This window comes from Podarcis muralis, chromosome 2, assembly GCF_964188315.1.
Source record: "Podarcis muralis chromosome 2, rPodMur119.hap1.1, whole genome shotgun sequence".
Taxonomy (NCBI): Eukaryota; Metazoa; Chordata; class Lepidosauria; order Squamata; family Lacertidae; genus Podarcis; species Podarcis muralis.
The window spans coordinates 49446429-49462246 of NC_135656.1; the positions used below are offsets into that span (position 1 = coordinate 49446429).

The 15818-nt window shown below is 40.2% G+C and overlaps 1 protein-coding gene across 8 annotated transcripts in view; it reads left to right on the forward strand.

The window, feature by feature from the left end:
- KCNIP1 (potassium voltage-gated channel interacting protein 1) overlaps positions 1-15818 on the forward strand; it is a 477263-nt gene that overhangs the window by 318934 nt on the left and 142511 nt on the right. The window contains exon 1 of one of the 8 annotated variants that reach the window (XM_028717516.2): positions 10187-10293. The exons of the other annotated variants lie outside the window; for them this stretch is intronic. Within the exon in view, the coding sequence (XP_028573349.1) occupies positions 10194-10293 (100 nt within the window). The 5' untranslated portion in view covers positions 10187-10193. Of the gene's footprint in view, positions 1-10186; positions 10294-15818 lie in introns of those variants that run through there. 8 annotated transcript variants of the gene reach the window in all.

Here is a 15818-nt window from a genome sequence, read left to right on the forward strand (position 1 = left end):
GACGTATACTGGAGGGAATAGGCAGCACTGAAGCAAAACTTGCCATGTAGTAGTGTCTAACTCGGAGAGATAGCTGGGTGAATATGTTGTACCTCTGAGTAATTAAAGAGGAGAAGGGAAAGGGCATACAGCTGAGCATCAGAAGAAACAATAGACATTTCATGCTGGAATTGTGCAGTTTGTCACCAGTCATGTTAAATGTAATCATCTCCAATTAGCTGTGCTAACTATTTGGGTGATTTCTTTATAATATTTTAAACCTCTTTGTTAAAATAACATCTCTGGTTTATGCACATTTATTGAAATGTTTGTAAGCTTTCTAGATACCCAGATAAGAATGAAAAATAAGAATTGTCTACAGCTAGTTGGAAGGCATTACCCTGGCAAAAGGCTTTCTGGGATCTTCTTTATGTTATGAAAATGATTTATTGTATTTATGCTTCCTTTACATGGGCCTCTCTGCAGTTTCACATTCAAGAAACTGATCCATCATATCTTCCCAGACCATTCACGGGATCTGTGGAATTTTTTTAGAGCATGGTAACTCTAGAGAGTAACTGAGATCTTTTTGGAAATAAGGCAGGTTTCAGCTACTGGCTGGATCTAGAACATAAGAAGAGCCTGCTAGATCGAGCTAAAGGCCCATCTCATCCAGCACTCTGTTCTTACAGTGGCCAATCAAACGGGAAACCTGAGTGCAACAGCACTCTGCCCAGCTGGAATTCCTAGCTACTGGTATCCAAAGGCATACTGCCTCTAATGGTGGAGGGAGAACAAACAGTTATCAAGGTTGGCAGCTTTTAATAGCCTTATCTTCCATAACTTTGTCTAACCTCTTTTAAAGCCATCCAAGTTGGTGACCATACTGGCTTCTTGTTGGAGAACAACTTTCTTCTGTCTGTCCTGAACCTTCCAACATTCAGTTTCATTGAATGTCCCTGAGTCGTAGTGTTATGGTAGAAGAAGAAAGACTTTTCTCTGTTTGCTTTCTCCACACCATACATACTTTTATAGACCTCTATCATGCCCCCCCCCCAATCCCTCACCTTTTCTCTAAACTAAAAAGCCCCAAATATTCCTTATAGGGGGGGGGGTTCCTCCATCCCCTTTATCATTTTGGCTGTATTTTTCGGAACCTTTTCTGTGTCTACATCTTTTTTGAGGTGAGGTGTCCAAAACTACACCCAGTCTTCAAAGTGTGGCTGCACCATAGATTTTTATGTTGTAATTGTGATATTGGAGTTTTATTTTTGGACTAATTCCTAATTATCTCTAGCATGGTATTCACCCCCCCCTTTTTTTACAGCTGTTGCCAAACTGAGTCAGCATCTTCATCAACCTGCCTCTACCATACCAAGGCCTTGTTCCTTGTCAGTCACTGCCAGCTCAGACCCCATGAATTCTGATCATACCTCTTACTCACATGGATAGGGGATAGAAAAGGATGTGTGTGTTGAGAAAGGGGTGCTATGGTCCAAAATACTCACCCAGTTAGGAGTCAAGACCATGATCTGTTTGTGAACAAGAGTTAAATTTGCAGGAAATGAAGTTGGGGGACTAAGAAATGGGTGCAGTTTGAAGAGCCACCTATAAGAGATGAGAGTTGCTTTGAAGGAAGGATTCTGGGAAGGTAGTCTCAGAGCCAGAGGAAGCCTGGAATTAGGGGAGGGAAGATTGGTGACAAGCAACCCTCTCCCCTCCTACTGAATGTTTGTAGAGCTGGCTGGGCCAGTCAGAAGGAGAGTCTTAAGGTGTGTGTGAAATATTCCATCTCACTTCACAACAATCTGCATTTGTTGTTCAATAAAATGCCATTTTTTAAAAATCCTGTACTAAGACTGCAAATAGCAATTTTTATTCCATTTTGGTAGAAAGCAACAGTACGAAGGGTCATTCTAGCACTAGATAAAATTCTCTGATATCTAATACAGCTGTCAAGGAAGCATTTTGAGCTTTAAATAATGCCAGTTCTGTTTATCTTAATACAGGGTTATGAATTCATTTCAGAACTGTGGCTGATGCATTCATCTTTTCATCCTGAAAATTGGATGGAATTATCAGTGACATGGGAAGGGGAAAAAATATTTAGTGTGGAGTGACAAGTTGTTTTTGTGTACATATCGCTTCTGTGCCAACATAATGGCTAAAAACCTCACATAACAGCAGATATTTATCAGTGGCATTGGGAAATTGGGTTGCGATCTCACTCATCTCATCTACATTTCAGTTACAGTGCTACTTGTGTGAGACAGACGATGTTGAGAAGAAATGTACATTTATGCATGCCAGTTAAGCTGCTAGGATCACCAACTGGTTGCTTCTTGAGAGAGGAGACTTTATGCTGCTGAATTGTTCATCTGGCATCTGGCCATTTTTTCTATTAAAAAAAAGAAAGAGAAGTCTTCTGATAGGGCAAGGGGAACTTGTAACAAGGGTGCTGGTTCTGCAGGGAGTGCCAAAGACCCTCTACCTTGCCACCATTTCCGACAGCGATCCTGGTTCCTTTCCACTCCAGCCATGCTGGAATGGTGGGGGGCATGGAGGGAGCTAATATGCATGTAGCTCAAAATGCCAGGTTAAAACCTCGAGAGGGAGTGCATGATGTGGTGTCCCAGCAGTCTCCATTATCCTTACTGAAGGATTGGTCACCATTTCCTTGTCTTTCACATGACAGTGTTCCCCAACCATCAGTTAGTAACAACTGTGCTAAGATTAAAACTAAGTATTAATATAAAATAATACTATGAAAGTTCTGTCAAAATATGTACTACCTACTTTTATCATTGAGGAAAAAGCAAGGTTTCTAACAGGATGATCTCAGTCAAGAACAGGGTGCTTTTTTTAAAAAAAAAGTTCAGTTTCTTTTGAAAAGATTTAAAATGGATTTCATTTGGCAAGGATGCACCACATTTAGCTTTTAAGTCTCAAGAATCATAGACACATCAATATACTGTATATTGAAAACCTGCAAAATTTCCTGCAGTTGTGAACTAACTTTGGTTCATTAGTTAACAGCTTATACAAGCCATGTATTGTTTTTGAGCAACTTCAAGGCTTTTGGATACTTCTTCCTAAATTGCTGGATAGAGATTGGCTCAGCATGCACAGCCTTATGCGAATGTTGAAGAAGCTTGCCTCAAGTGACAGGCAATGACTTTGAAGGAGCTTGCTTTTGGCAAGCCAAAGGAGTGGCCCGGGTGGCTCTTTTGGCTGTGGTGTAATCCCATAACTCTAAACTGCACTCCAGGTTTCCTTTACTATCGCGATCATCCCCACTTCAGAAGTGGGTAGATGGCTATCACATCTTCCTATTCACTGATCTTATAAATATGCACGACTTTTTAATTTCTTTTTGTCAATCATTTCACTCAACCTTCCAGGCATGATTATGTTGTGACTGCAGGTACCAAGTCAGACAGCAGCTCAGCTGACTTCTGTCCTTTAATAGTTTGAGTTGTCTGTGCAGTGTTGGCGGTTTAGTTCAGCAGGTTATGAGCTTGGATTGTCACCTGGTTTGACCGAGAGGGGCATACATATGACATCTGGGGCTTGGATTTGCTGCTTGCTTTAGTTTTCCGAAGCAACACCCCTCTACACACACACCCAAGAAAGAAAATTCCCACTTCATAACCTTGAAAAGGTATGCCTTTGGTTAGGCTCGGTGTAGACTGCTACTAGAAAAATGAGCTTTTAGGCCCACCAGACAGACTATTAACCTCCTGTCATCTTTGGCTTGTCAGGAGCCCTGCTGCATCTTCATTTATTTGTTCAGCACTATGCCTTTTTTTGAGCTTGGTTAAAAGGAACATGACTCTCCATATACTTGGTCACATTTTCTTTTGAGAGGTGCCTCTTTCAAGCTAGAGAGCTCCACACTGCATCATTAGATGAGAACAGAAATGAAGTTAATACCTGCTTTCTACCATGGCTGAGCTTTCTGTTATAAACAAACCTCCCGAATTTCTGATAACTCTGAAGGATCATAAGACTTGCTGCTAGCTACTAGAGAATTGTTGACACACTTTAAAAACAAAAAGCTCCAAACTTTGAAATAGAAGTAAATGCAATCCTATACACACTTATCTGAGAGCAAAGTCATGCTGAAGTCAATGTAACTACCTTCTAAGTAGACATATATAGGATTGCAGTGATATATACTTAATGCAGAGATGAGGAATCTGTGACCCCCAAAATTTATTGGGCTGCAACTGAAAGACCACTTGCCATTGTGTAGACCTGTAAGATCACTTAAATCGGGTAAATTCTACCTTTTCAGATCTAGGTCGCACTTTTAACCCAAGCATGCATTTAGGAACCAATGGTGGTAGCGCTCCTGTTGTAACCTTGGGTCAGGCAGCAATCCACTAGTGGGTCTTAGGACCAGTGACTTAGATCATCTGGGGAAATTCTTCTCATGGCCGTCACCCTACAGAATATGAATTTGTTTCTCAAATCCACCCCTTCCCATTTTTCTATTTTAAAAATGTTTAAAATTATTTTGCTGCCCTCCAACAATTTAAAATTCATTTTGCATTTTTTTAAACTGACTACTGCCATAGGCATCCCACTGTGGTGTTAATTGCTTTTGTGCCCCCAAGCCCTCCCCATTGTCCCCTTTTAGTGTTTTTTAAAAAACTATATAGATTTATTGACCAGTCTCACAGGTTACCTATTGTGATTATGTGATACCAAACATTTTTGAGACTCAACCAGAAGCCCTTCTTTAAAAAGTAAAGGTGGAAAGGTAAGGGTGGAAACAAAAACTTAAAAATTAAAACAAAAATCAGAATATTTTAGTTTGTTAGTTTGCTTCAGAAAGTATTTAAGAGTGCAGTCCATAGCTTTCCAAAGGCAACTACAAAAAACCCACTGATTTGAATGGAATTCAGTGGTCCGTCATGAACAATAAATAAAATCCCAGAGGCATTTTAGATTCCTAGATACAGAATATGAGCAAATGCTTTCAAAATGTAATTTGAAGATTCAACCCAGTGTTTCTCAAGTTCCATAATATGAAAGTACTGGTATTTTCCCTCGTAATAATAAACTGCTTGAGTTACATAAACAGAAGTGAAGATAAAAATAAGCTCCCTTTAATGTGACAGGTGCTGCTACACAGTTACATCCCATATTTGTACACAGCCTGTTTATTTACTCCTTTGTTCTTGAGTTAGAAAACTTTGAAAAAGAACATCAGTCGCTGCTGATCTGATCTCCATTGATGTGTAATAATAAATAAATGGGGATTTGAAATCTACAGTGAAATGTAATGCTGCTTCCTCCTATTTATTATAGAAAACTAATAATGGTCCTGGACTCTTAGCCATTATTCTTCTGAACCTTCGTTTGGCACTGCATATCAATTGGAAAAGGCAGCAATTCATGTTTTCTAAGGCTTAATTTGCATTTGCATTACATTCTCAGTGCATCAGAATGTGCCACTGTAAGGCATAAGCAGGAGATAATCATTGGGTGTCGATTTTGTGTACCAGAGAAATTGCCCTTGAATGTAATACTTATTAGCATCTCAGTAAATATGAATGGCATTAGAGGAAATGTTGAAACTCTGAAATTGGCACATTTTTCCTAAGTAACTTCAACAATGTCATGTTTTATTTATTTGCTTGCTTTTTAATATGCACACATGAGAAGAAGAAAAAAATGCAGTTAATGTGGAATGAAGTGCGGATATTGCAATAAGATAGGGGGCACATCTTTTGGGAGGAGTCGTGTAGGTAGGGGGTGAGTGGAACCCTCAAGGAAGAAATAGGATATAATTTGGAAGGTCAGAACTCCTCAAGTCTTCCAGTGAACATGCAAAGAAGCAGGCTGGAACACTTCATTTAAGAGTATGCATCACCAAAAGAATACACATTCCTGTTTATTCTTTTGCTTATGTTTCTGCTTGTGTCCTGTCCCCTATCCCCCAAATAAATAAATAAATGGCACAGAAACAAATTGGAACAAATATGGTACACTAAGGTCACATCCACACTGTACATTTAAAACACTTTGTATCACTTTAACAGCTGTGGCGTCTCACAAATAGTATTGGGAACTGTAGTTTGTTAAAGGTGCTGGGATTGTAGCTCTGTTACAAGCTATTCCTGAGATTTTTTGCAGGAAGCAATGACTGTTAAATGCATGGTGTGGATGTGATATAAGAGACAAAGCAATGCAATAGTATAATGTGGGTACACCCCAGGACCTATTCTGGACCAAGCAGACTGAGGTCTTCGAAGAAGCTTTTCTGTTTCTGTGCATGCTATGTTTAGAGTTCTCCCGCAAAAGTCTAAGGAGGCTTTCAAGTGTTGTGGAACACTCTGGCTTGAGGAGAATTGGATAGGCTTCTGGAAATTCTACTGAAATTTCCAAATTCATAAAATGAGGAACATAGGAGGCTGCCTCATACTAAGCTGGGTGATTAATCCATCTAGCATAATACTGTCAGCACTAACCAATAGGGATGGGGAAGAAATTCAGTTCAGTTTGTATTTAAAAGGGAACCTACCAGATTTACACTTCCCGAAACAATACACAAACCAAAACACAGCTAGCCTTCAGAATTCACACATAGCTAAGTTTTGCAATTCAGTTATCCCCTAATGCATGAATTAGGGGAAATTCCTTGCAAAAATATGTATGTTAGCCAAAACAGCACACAAAAATGTGTTGATAAGGAGAAATTCACACTAAAATGTTGAATTTTCATGAGTATTTAAAAACACACACGTGCCACATATTGCTACAGATATGGGGATAATGGGAAAGATTGGAATTTTGGATTGGAAAGATTGGATTTTAAGATTGGAAAAATGAGAAACTAAGATAACTGAGAAAAGCAGATCCCTCCATCTATACTGACCTGCAGCAGCCCTTTGGCAATAGCCCTACCTGGAGATACCAGAGATTCAGCCTAGATCCTTTTGCTCTCCCACTAAGCTCTGGCCCCCTTGTGGGTTTTGGCCACCCTTACCTGTAAAGCAATATGGCAAACTGGCTATGCAGTTCTGCTAGTCACTTTTCAAAGTATGGTATAGAATCCCATGCAGACACAATATATATAGTTGCCATACATGAGTCTCAGACTGATTCCATCTAGCCCTCTTCTGTCTAAACAGACAGAATACCTTTCCAGGGAACCTCAGTCCCCACCCACTCCAGCCTTCCTGCATAAGGTCTTTTTACTGGAGATGCAAGGGTTTTTAGTCTGTTTATGTCTTTATGTGGAAATAATTCCATTCCACTGAACTGATTCACAACATAAAGAAACACATTAAAAATCTTATCATATATAAAGGAAAAATACCACCAGAGTGAGTGGTCGGAGAATGCCCTGGGAAAGAGATGTGTCTTATACAAAGACCTGAAGCATCTTCCCATTGGTGCCTCCCTGAATAATGTTCTTTGCATGCAAATCTTGTGCTCTGCCACTGATATATGGTCCTTCCCTATTGAAAAGTATAATTACATATCAGTCTTAGAGAGGCTCTGGGGGGCTCAGCTGGAACTTAGTGCTTAAATGATGAGTGTGAACATTAATAGGGAAGGTTACCTGATGCAGAAGGATGATAGGAGCTTCTTTGATGAGCACAGCAGTGCTTTCAAAATATAACTCATGATTTAGTATATCAGGGTAACTGTATGAACAGTCCATTAAAAACTGAATGGCCAAAGAGCTGATGTCTCCCTCCCGGCATGCATACCTCGCAAGCTAAATCAGATGAAGAGCAGCCACTGAGGGCCTTGGCCTTGGTTATGGCACTCCCTTCTGTCAATGGCAAAATATGGATTGCCTTCAGTGGCGGGAACCTTGAGCATCCCTTATCATAATTCATCCCTTATTTACATCCACAAGAAGATCTTCCCTAAACTCTCAGGCTCCCTTGAAAGCCCTTGGCCTGTGATAATGGTAATGGTGGCATCCTGGGAGTTGTTATTGACATTAAACATCCGTGACAGCTGCAAACTGAGAGTCTGTTGGTTTTCAATTAAAGCCTCAACATAACGATTCCAATTCCAATCATCACAGGAGGACAATACAATACTTAGCTAAATGCAGATGAAAGGGGTTTTTTGCTTTGTTTTTCCGTCTATCGATTTTTCCATAGCCCATCTCTTTTCAATGGCTTGCCATGAATAGGGACGTGATGGTACAGTGAATGTTGCTGCACATGGAGCAGCCACTAAGAGCTGGTTCAGGCATTCATTCATTCATTTATAAAAAGCTTTTTAGAGCAAATGTATGACAAGCCAACACTTGCAGTTTATATTACAGGTAGGGGACCTCATGCCTGGGGGCCAAATGTGGCCCTCCAAACTTGTCTGTCTGGCTCTTGGGAGTTTCCCCAGGCCACATCCCTGCCACACCACCTGCTGGCCCTGCTAATAACCCTCCTTGTGTGTGCTTGCCTCACTGGAATACATCCTTTAGCACAGATAATGCCTCTTGCTTTCCTGGATGAAGGATGGAGACTGGTGTGAGTGTCTGCTTGTAGAAAGGTAACATTTATTTATTTATTATTGTTAAATTTATTTATTTATATCCTGGCTTCTTCACAGAACTGGGACACAAGGCGGTTCACAAAAATTAAAGTACACATAAAAATTTGCATTAATTGCTCCACCCACTTTTGACTCCGCCCCATGCACCCCTGGAGCCTTCAGAAGGTTGCCCTCAGGCTGAAAAAAGTTTCTCACCCCATGTAAGAAGCAAAAACCTAGATTCATGTAATCCCATCACAGGAGAAACCAAAACAGGTGATGGGCAGTTTAGTGGAGGTATCCAGGTGTCCTGAAAGGATCTGTGCCATGCCTGTTGCTGCCCAGTATGTTCAGTATAACTGGGTTGGCAGAATGCAGTAAACTTATGACATTCACAGATGAAACTAAATGGAGAGGAATTAAAAACTGGGATAAAAAATAAATTATTTTAATAAAGAGCTACACGGATATGGGAAAAAACAAAGTCTCACAAAATCAAATGTTAGAAGCAAAATTTTAAGCAGAGGTTGGATGGCCATCTGTCATGTGTGATCTAGCTGAGATTCCTGAATTGCAGAGGGTTGGACTAGATGACCCTTAGGGTGCCTTCCAACTCTACAATTTTAAGATTCTAACTAGCTTCTTGTTTGTTTTGCTCCATTTCCTTTCCTTTCTTCAGTTTACTTTCTTCATCCCCTTTTCCACATCAAAACTTTTCATGGTGTGGGAGGCTTGTCGTAGACTGTATCATATGTGAACAATTTGTCAAATGCCATAGTGAAGGTGAACATTTGTTTCATTTGTAATTGAAAGCTGCCCTTGAAAATGTTTTATGTCTCAACTGTAGCATTTTGTTCCAAATAAAACAAACAGATCCTCCCAAGTCAGCAATCAGCCAGACCAAGCCCCTGAAATGGGGCGAGCCACCAAAGCTACTCCTCCCTTGCCCATTATGAAATGGGTACAACATAAGAGGTAGTTCCAAAAGCTTTTATCTTACTATGTGCCCACCCGGTCTCCATCATGCAGCACTTGTGTCACTTGCACAACTCAAATATTATACTAGTCATTGATTTCCACGGTTAATGTTTTCCAAGTATATTCAGAACAGCAAAGGGGAAATTAAGCATCCCCTTCCACAATCTCTTACTTAATCCTGCAGCCACTTAAGTTGTAAAGCAGCAGAAATGCAGTGTGTGTGTACATCTGCATGCATGTGTGTGTGTGTGTGTGTTTGCATCACACACACACAAATGAATAACTTTATACAGTTGCTTTAAAGGCACTTAGTTTAGACTGAAATCAAAGAATGCAGATGTGAAGCTTTGTTTTCAATTTAATGTTGGGAAATGCCATCAGATTCAGCTAAGGCAATATTTTGTAAACTTTGGCTGAAACAGCTACTGTCGGGAACGCTAAACAAAGTAGCTCCTGTATATTCTGTTGCCTTAGAGACTGAGAAACATCTGTATCCGTGCAGGCAAGTGATGCAGACATGGTAAGATATGACTTCCTTGCGTTCCTCACTTCATCTTGCTGTCAATAGTAATGTTTTATGGTGGCAATATGCTGAACTTCTTTTGCATTGTATTGTATCTGGTTGAGTAGCATATCATGGTCTGGGAGAGCTTAATTAAAAAGGTCTAACTCCTTAGTCAGGATGCTCTCCTACGAAAAGATGCTGTCACACAAATAATTTTTTTTCCAAGATGAACTTGGAGGGACTTGAAATGATTGTTGTTCTGGTGATAATTGTGGCATTTGTGAAAGCTCTTGAGCATATGGGACTGCTGGAAGACACTGATGAAGGTAGGATCTTTAAGCACTTTGGTTTTGGGGAAAGGTTTTGTTGCTAAGAATGTTCACTTTCAGTATTTGTACATGCAGTGAAGGGGGGGGGGGTGACACAGAACTGAATTGCAGAAGTCACGATGAAAAAAATCCTCCTGAAACAGACATAAATCTTGAAATATGTATAGTTTCTTTCTGCAAAATGTGGGTTAGCTTTTTAAGAAAGAATTTACAGAGAGCCTTTAGTATAATTAGATGTTTTTCAATAACTTCATTGCAGAACTGCATTTTGTGCATGAACTGTGAACACTATATCTTGATCCAGTCTCACAACTTTATTACAACAACCAATTTCAAATATAATTGCTGTAAGCATTCGTTACAAAATTCATGCATTTTCCTGCTCCAATGATATTTAGGATATATAAATGGATTTTGTCCCTCAAATTGTTTGCTTTTCTACATCTTCGCTTTTTTACTTGGTACATCTATAATCAACAGCCTTTCCTAACCTTTCATTTGTTAGCACATTATTGTACTGGCTAAAACATAAATATCTGGTGTTAGAATATATGTAAGGTTTTGCTGGTAAAAAAACTCAGGCTGTTGTTGCCTTTGCTGTATTTGCAAGAGGTTTGTATGATTTGCACAGACAGGGAAAGAGAAATATATGACATAAAAGTGAATGTATAATAGAAAGCTGGTGAGGCCAAGTCTATGTAGAATATGACCAAACATAGAAGGGAAATGACGTGTGATCATTTTAACAGTTCTTAAGGGGAATGTAGGTTCCCAGCTAGACTGTACGCACATCAAAACAACTTTCTTTTTGCTTCATGGTACATTCCATAAATTACAAGAGATGTAGTTGTTAGCAGCTGAATTAATTTAACAGTGTAAATCCAGTTTCAAATACTTTAGAAAAAACATAACTTTTATAAAGTTTGACAGAGTTTTGTCATACTTTAATTACTATATTAATGAGTAAAGATACGTATCTTGCTTTTGACTTAATCTTACCCTATTAGATGATTTGAAAGCTTCAAAAAGGAAAAAAAGAAGTGGTTTTGAAGCCATATTGAAAAATACATTATAATGCTGCTTTATTTGCTCTTGTTAGAATTTATAAACACTGTTTATCTGTGTTCAGATTACAATTCAGATCAAATGAAAACAAGTCTGAAAACAAGCTTTAACTGTAATAAGAGAAATACTTTAATTTGACTTCCATCACTTTCCAAAAGAATGTTAGCACACACATACTTATCACAGGAGGTTGTAAATGTACTGTGAGAACAGCAAATTCCAGTTGCAGCTCCTGTCAGGGATAAATTGTTTTGCTAAAAAAACCCAAAAAACTTTTTTGCTTTTGTTTTGACAAAAATGGATGCTTTGTGAATAAAATTACAAAGGTATTTTAGCATCCCTTCAAGTAACTGAAGGAATGAGAGCAAGATGAGGATTTCAGGGGGGATATGTTCTATCACCATATATTGTTATGTATCCTTTGTGAGTATATGTAGATATGTGAAACGCCCTCTTACTTTCTTTAATATAAGAGATTGAGCACACATTTTACTTTGGGCTATTTTAAAATTATTTTTGAGACCGTAGGGTTTTGTTTTTTTTTAAATGCAGATTGTATCTGTCTGGGTAAACAAATTAATAGTTAAAAAGTCCGTTCTTAACCTGAAACTGTACTTAACCTGAAGCACCACTTTAGATAATGGGGCCTCCTGCTGCCACTGCGCCGCCGGAGCACAATTTCTTTTCTCATCCTGAAGCAAAGTTCTTAACCTGAAGCACTATTTCTGGGTTAGTGGAGTCTGTAACCTGAAGCGTATGTAACCTGAAGCGTATATAACTCGAGGTACCACTGTACTAGTGTTAGGTTCTAAGCTCTGATCCTGAGGTTTTAAGGACCTTGCCATAACAAATAGTCAGCACACTAGAGCCCATTTCATGTGTTAATAATGTGAAGTTACCTCTTGTGTCCAAAGAGGCAATGGTAGGTCTCTGTGGCCAGCCCTACCTGCAAGATCACCCAGATCAACCCTACCCACTGAAGTTCACACATTAAGCATGAATATCTGCATAGGTGAAGCCGACAGACACAAGAGAGTATCCAATGACCTCATTCCATTAGTGCAACGATTTACAGGTTTAGTCAAGAGAGCAGAACCATTAATGAGTGTTCCCTCAACTTGCTAGCCCTGTTACTTTGGCCTTCAAGTCAAAGTTATCCTGCAGAGATGGGATACCTCTCATCCTATGCACATATTTCTGAATAATCAGAACATACAAAATACAGCATCCTGCTCTATTTCAAATAAGAAATTAAAATATTTTGATGAAGAAGCATTTCAAAAAAAGAAACGCAGAATTCCTTAATGTCCATCTCTCTCTCTATATAGATTCCTTCCCCTCCTGAGCTTTCAAACAGATTATAAAATATAACTGTTCTTACTGGAAAAACTTAAATACATGAAATTTAATTTGTACTTGGTTTTATTTGTGATTTTGGGAATGAGACTTCTTTATTATATAACTTTATTTTATGTTAATATAATTTAATATATATTTGATTTAAGCACTTCTTACAGCTTGCTAATTCTCATTGCTGCACTTTCAGAAACGATGCACAGCAAACAATAAAAATGATTATTCAGCACTGCGTGGTCTTCAGGGAAGTCATGGGACCTAATTCAACTACCCTGTTCTGCCAGTAGAATCCGGTGCAAAGACTCAGTGGGGTTCCCCTCTCTCCGTGTGCCTCCCAACACCTCCAAGGCATTTTTTTCCTTGGCTTTCAGTATTCCCCTAACTGGTTTTCCTTTTGGTTGTGGGGATGGCCACATTTTACCTGTCATGTAGCATTGACCTCGCTGGGAGTCCGTTTAAGAGGAACTGGAATGTATCGTCCCATAGTAACAGAAGTTCTGAAACTTTAAACACCATGCTGCCAGCACTTCTCAAAACATGCAGCAGAAGCATATTTGGCAAGAGTGGCTAAAGGGTGGCCCCTCCAAAAGTTACTCTGAACATTATCAAGCATACTGTATGCACAGTGAAGCATACTGTGGCTTGTGCAGAGGAGGAAAGGAAGGTCTATAATGTCTAATGAAATCATAGTATATATGTTTGTTTGTTTGTCACATTTATAAGCAGACCTTTCTCCAAAGAGCTCTGTGGTTTTCCTCCATTTTGTGTTCACTTCTAACAATGAAATCAAGTAGGTTAGTCCTACTGCACGGCTGATGAGGGATTTGAACCTGGGTCTCCTTGGTCTACCTTTGGATATAATGGTCATTGTAGATCTTTAGAGCAGCCATTTTCAAGCCATTTATTTAAATGTGATGGCTTGGATCCAGAAAAGCACTGTCAGAATTGGGTAGAGAGAAGGTGACTTTCTGAACCTTTCCTCTCACCAGACCACCTAAGATTATCTCGAGGATCCAAAATAAGGAGGCCAGTTGTGCATTGAATAACTAGAATGTTTTCACTTAACACTGCTTTGGTTTAGGAAATCATTCAGCGACTTCTGTCTTTTCTATTTTAAGAATCGTCTCACTTTGCAGATTCATTCATTCATTCATTCATTCATTCAGCTCTGGGTAGCTGATAACCTATTAAAAACCAGACTAAATAACATATGCAGTAATATTTTTCTTCCTGTGACCTGGAATTTGTTTTGCACCATTTTCCAGGACTTCAAGTGCTGTACTTTGATGGCCTGGGATTTGGACTCGGATGCTGAACCTGAGGTTGCCTCTGGGTCCAGTAACCCTCCAGCCTCTCCTGGGCTGCAGAGGCTCAGGGCAGAGAGGCGGAGGGAACTAAGTTTCCCCAGGAGGAGTGCTCGCCTCCAGGCCAGGAGAGGCGGGTCACCTGAGGATCGGGGCCACCCTATGCCTCGGGGCAGATAAAAGCCAGTCAGCCCCAGTCCCAGGTTGCAGGAGCAACTTTGTAGGTTGCCAGTTCCTACCTGAACCCTGTCCTACGTTCCTGACCTCACCTGACTCCCTGCCCTGCACCCAGCTCCAGCTTTTATGGACTGCCTCCGTATTGCACCTTCGACCTCGGACTGGACTCGGACCTTGCCTCTCGGTTGACCCACGGGACCAGCCCATGTACACTTGAGAGCCAGGGATTGTTTATTTGGGCCTCCTATAGTAGTCTGACCTTGTGTAGTGAAATGATGCCTATTGATGTACTTTGTTAGTATTTCTGGGGTGACAGCTTTTGCAGATGCTGGTGCAGACAAGGAAGTTGTTTTTGTTCTTATTTTAGACCATCGCTCTAGTCACTCAGTGTGACATAAATCCAAGTACATGAAAGAAACGATAAAGGCATCTGTATTCAGATCCCTCCTCTTCTCTGATGCTGTTTTCAATATTCCCATTTTTCAAGGTCTGAATAGAATTGATTTGGCTTCCAGGCTGTGCAGGATCATTTTATTCTTTCTTCAGATGAAGCAGAAGGGCACTTGTCCTTCTGGCAGGCGGCCTATTAAACAAAAATAACAGCCAATATAAGCATAAACTCTGTAGGTCTAGGACATTAGAAAGGAGAGCAGGAGAATCAGATAAACTGATAGGAACATGATTGATTCCTTGCCTTTCATGCTGGAGATAAAGGCCTGGCTTCACATGCAGAGGCTGGACACTTTCCATGCAGAGAGTGACAGTTCCTGGCACACAAAAGCAGTACAATATAAATAGGGCTGAAGTGCTTTGGGATCTCGCTGGGCAGATCTGTAGGTAAGAACCATGTTTGGCTGGCAGGAGAAAATGTACTATGTAAAATAGTCAGAGAAATCCCAGTGCTATTTTGAAAAGACAACCAGACAGTTAAACCAAAACAATTTCAGCTGTGGTATCTGACAGGCAAATGCTGTGGCACACAAACAATAACTTTTGTAATATAACTGTTGACGAAAACATTGCAAAAACACACACCAAAAAAACAGATATGGGATTGTGATGAACATAGTGTTTGTTTTTATCTCTCTTGAATGCTGAACTCTGAGAGCTTTGACAAAATATTCACCCACTAAGCTAGTCTCTTGGTTTTCACATGGGCAGCAATGATCACATTGGGAATGTTCAACGCGCTGCCTTTCTCACATAAAAAATGAGTAGGTATTATGCCAGGCCCTGGTAACCTCAGATGATGAGAACCTAGAGCTCCTGATGATTGACAGCTTAGGTGAGCAGACCTAGCCCCCTGACCCCAGCACTGAATTCCCTGGTATACCAGGTGGGACCTCCCAAGGCCTACCTCCAGGGATGCCGTTGAAGGATGCTTGGGTTGGGTTCCTAACTCACCTCTTGCAGAGGAATCCTTGGCCCTGTCACAGACATCCTCTAGCTCTTGACAGTGTCAGCACTAGAAGGTCCGAGCCCCAGCTCGGATGGACTACATGACCGAGAAGTAAAGGGTTCCTTGTGAGTGAGGCCATTCATCAAGAACAAAGGTTCTTTGAGTAGATTCACACACTAACAGCTGATGTTGGGGGTCAGGCTATATCATGCTTCACTTGG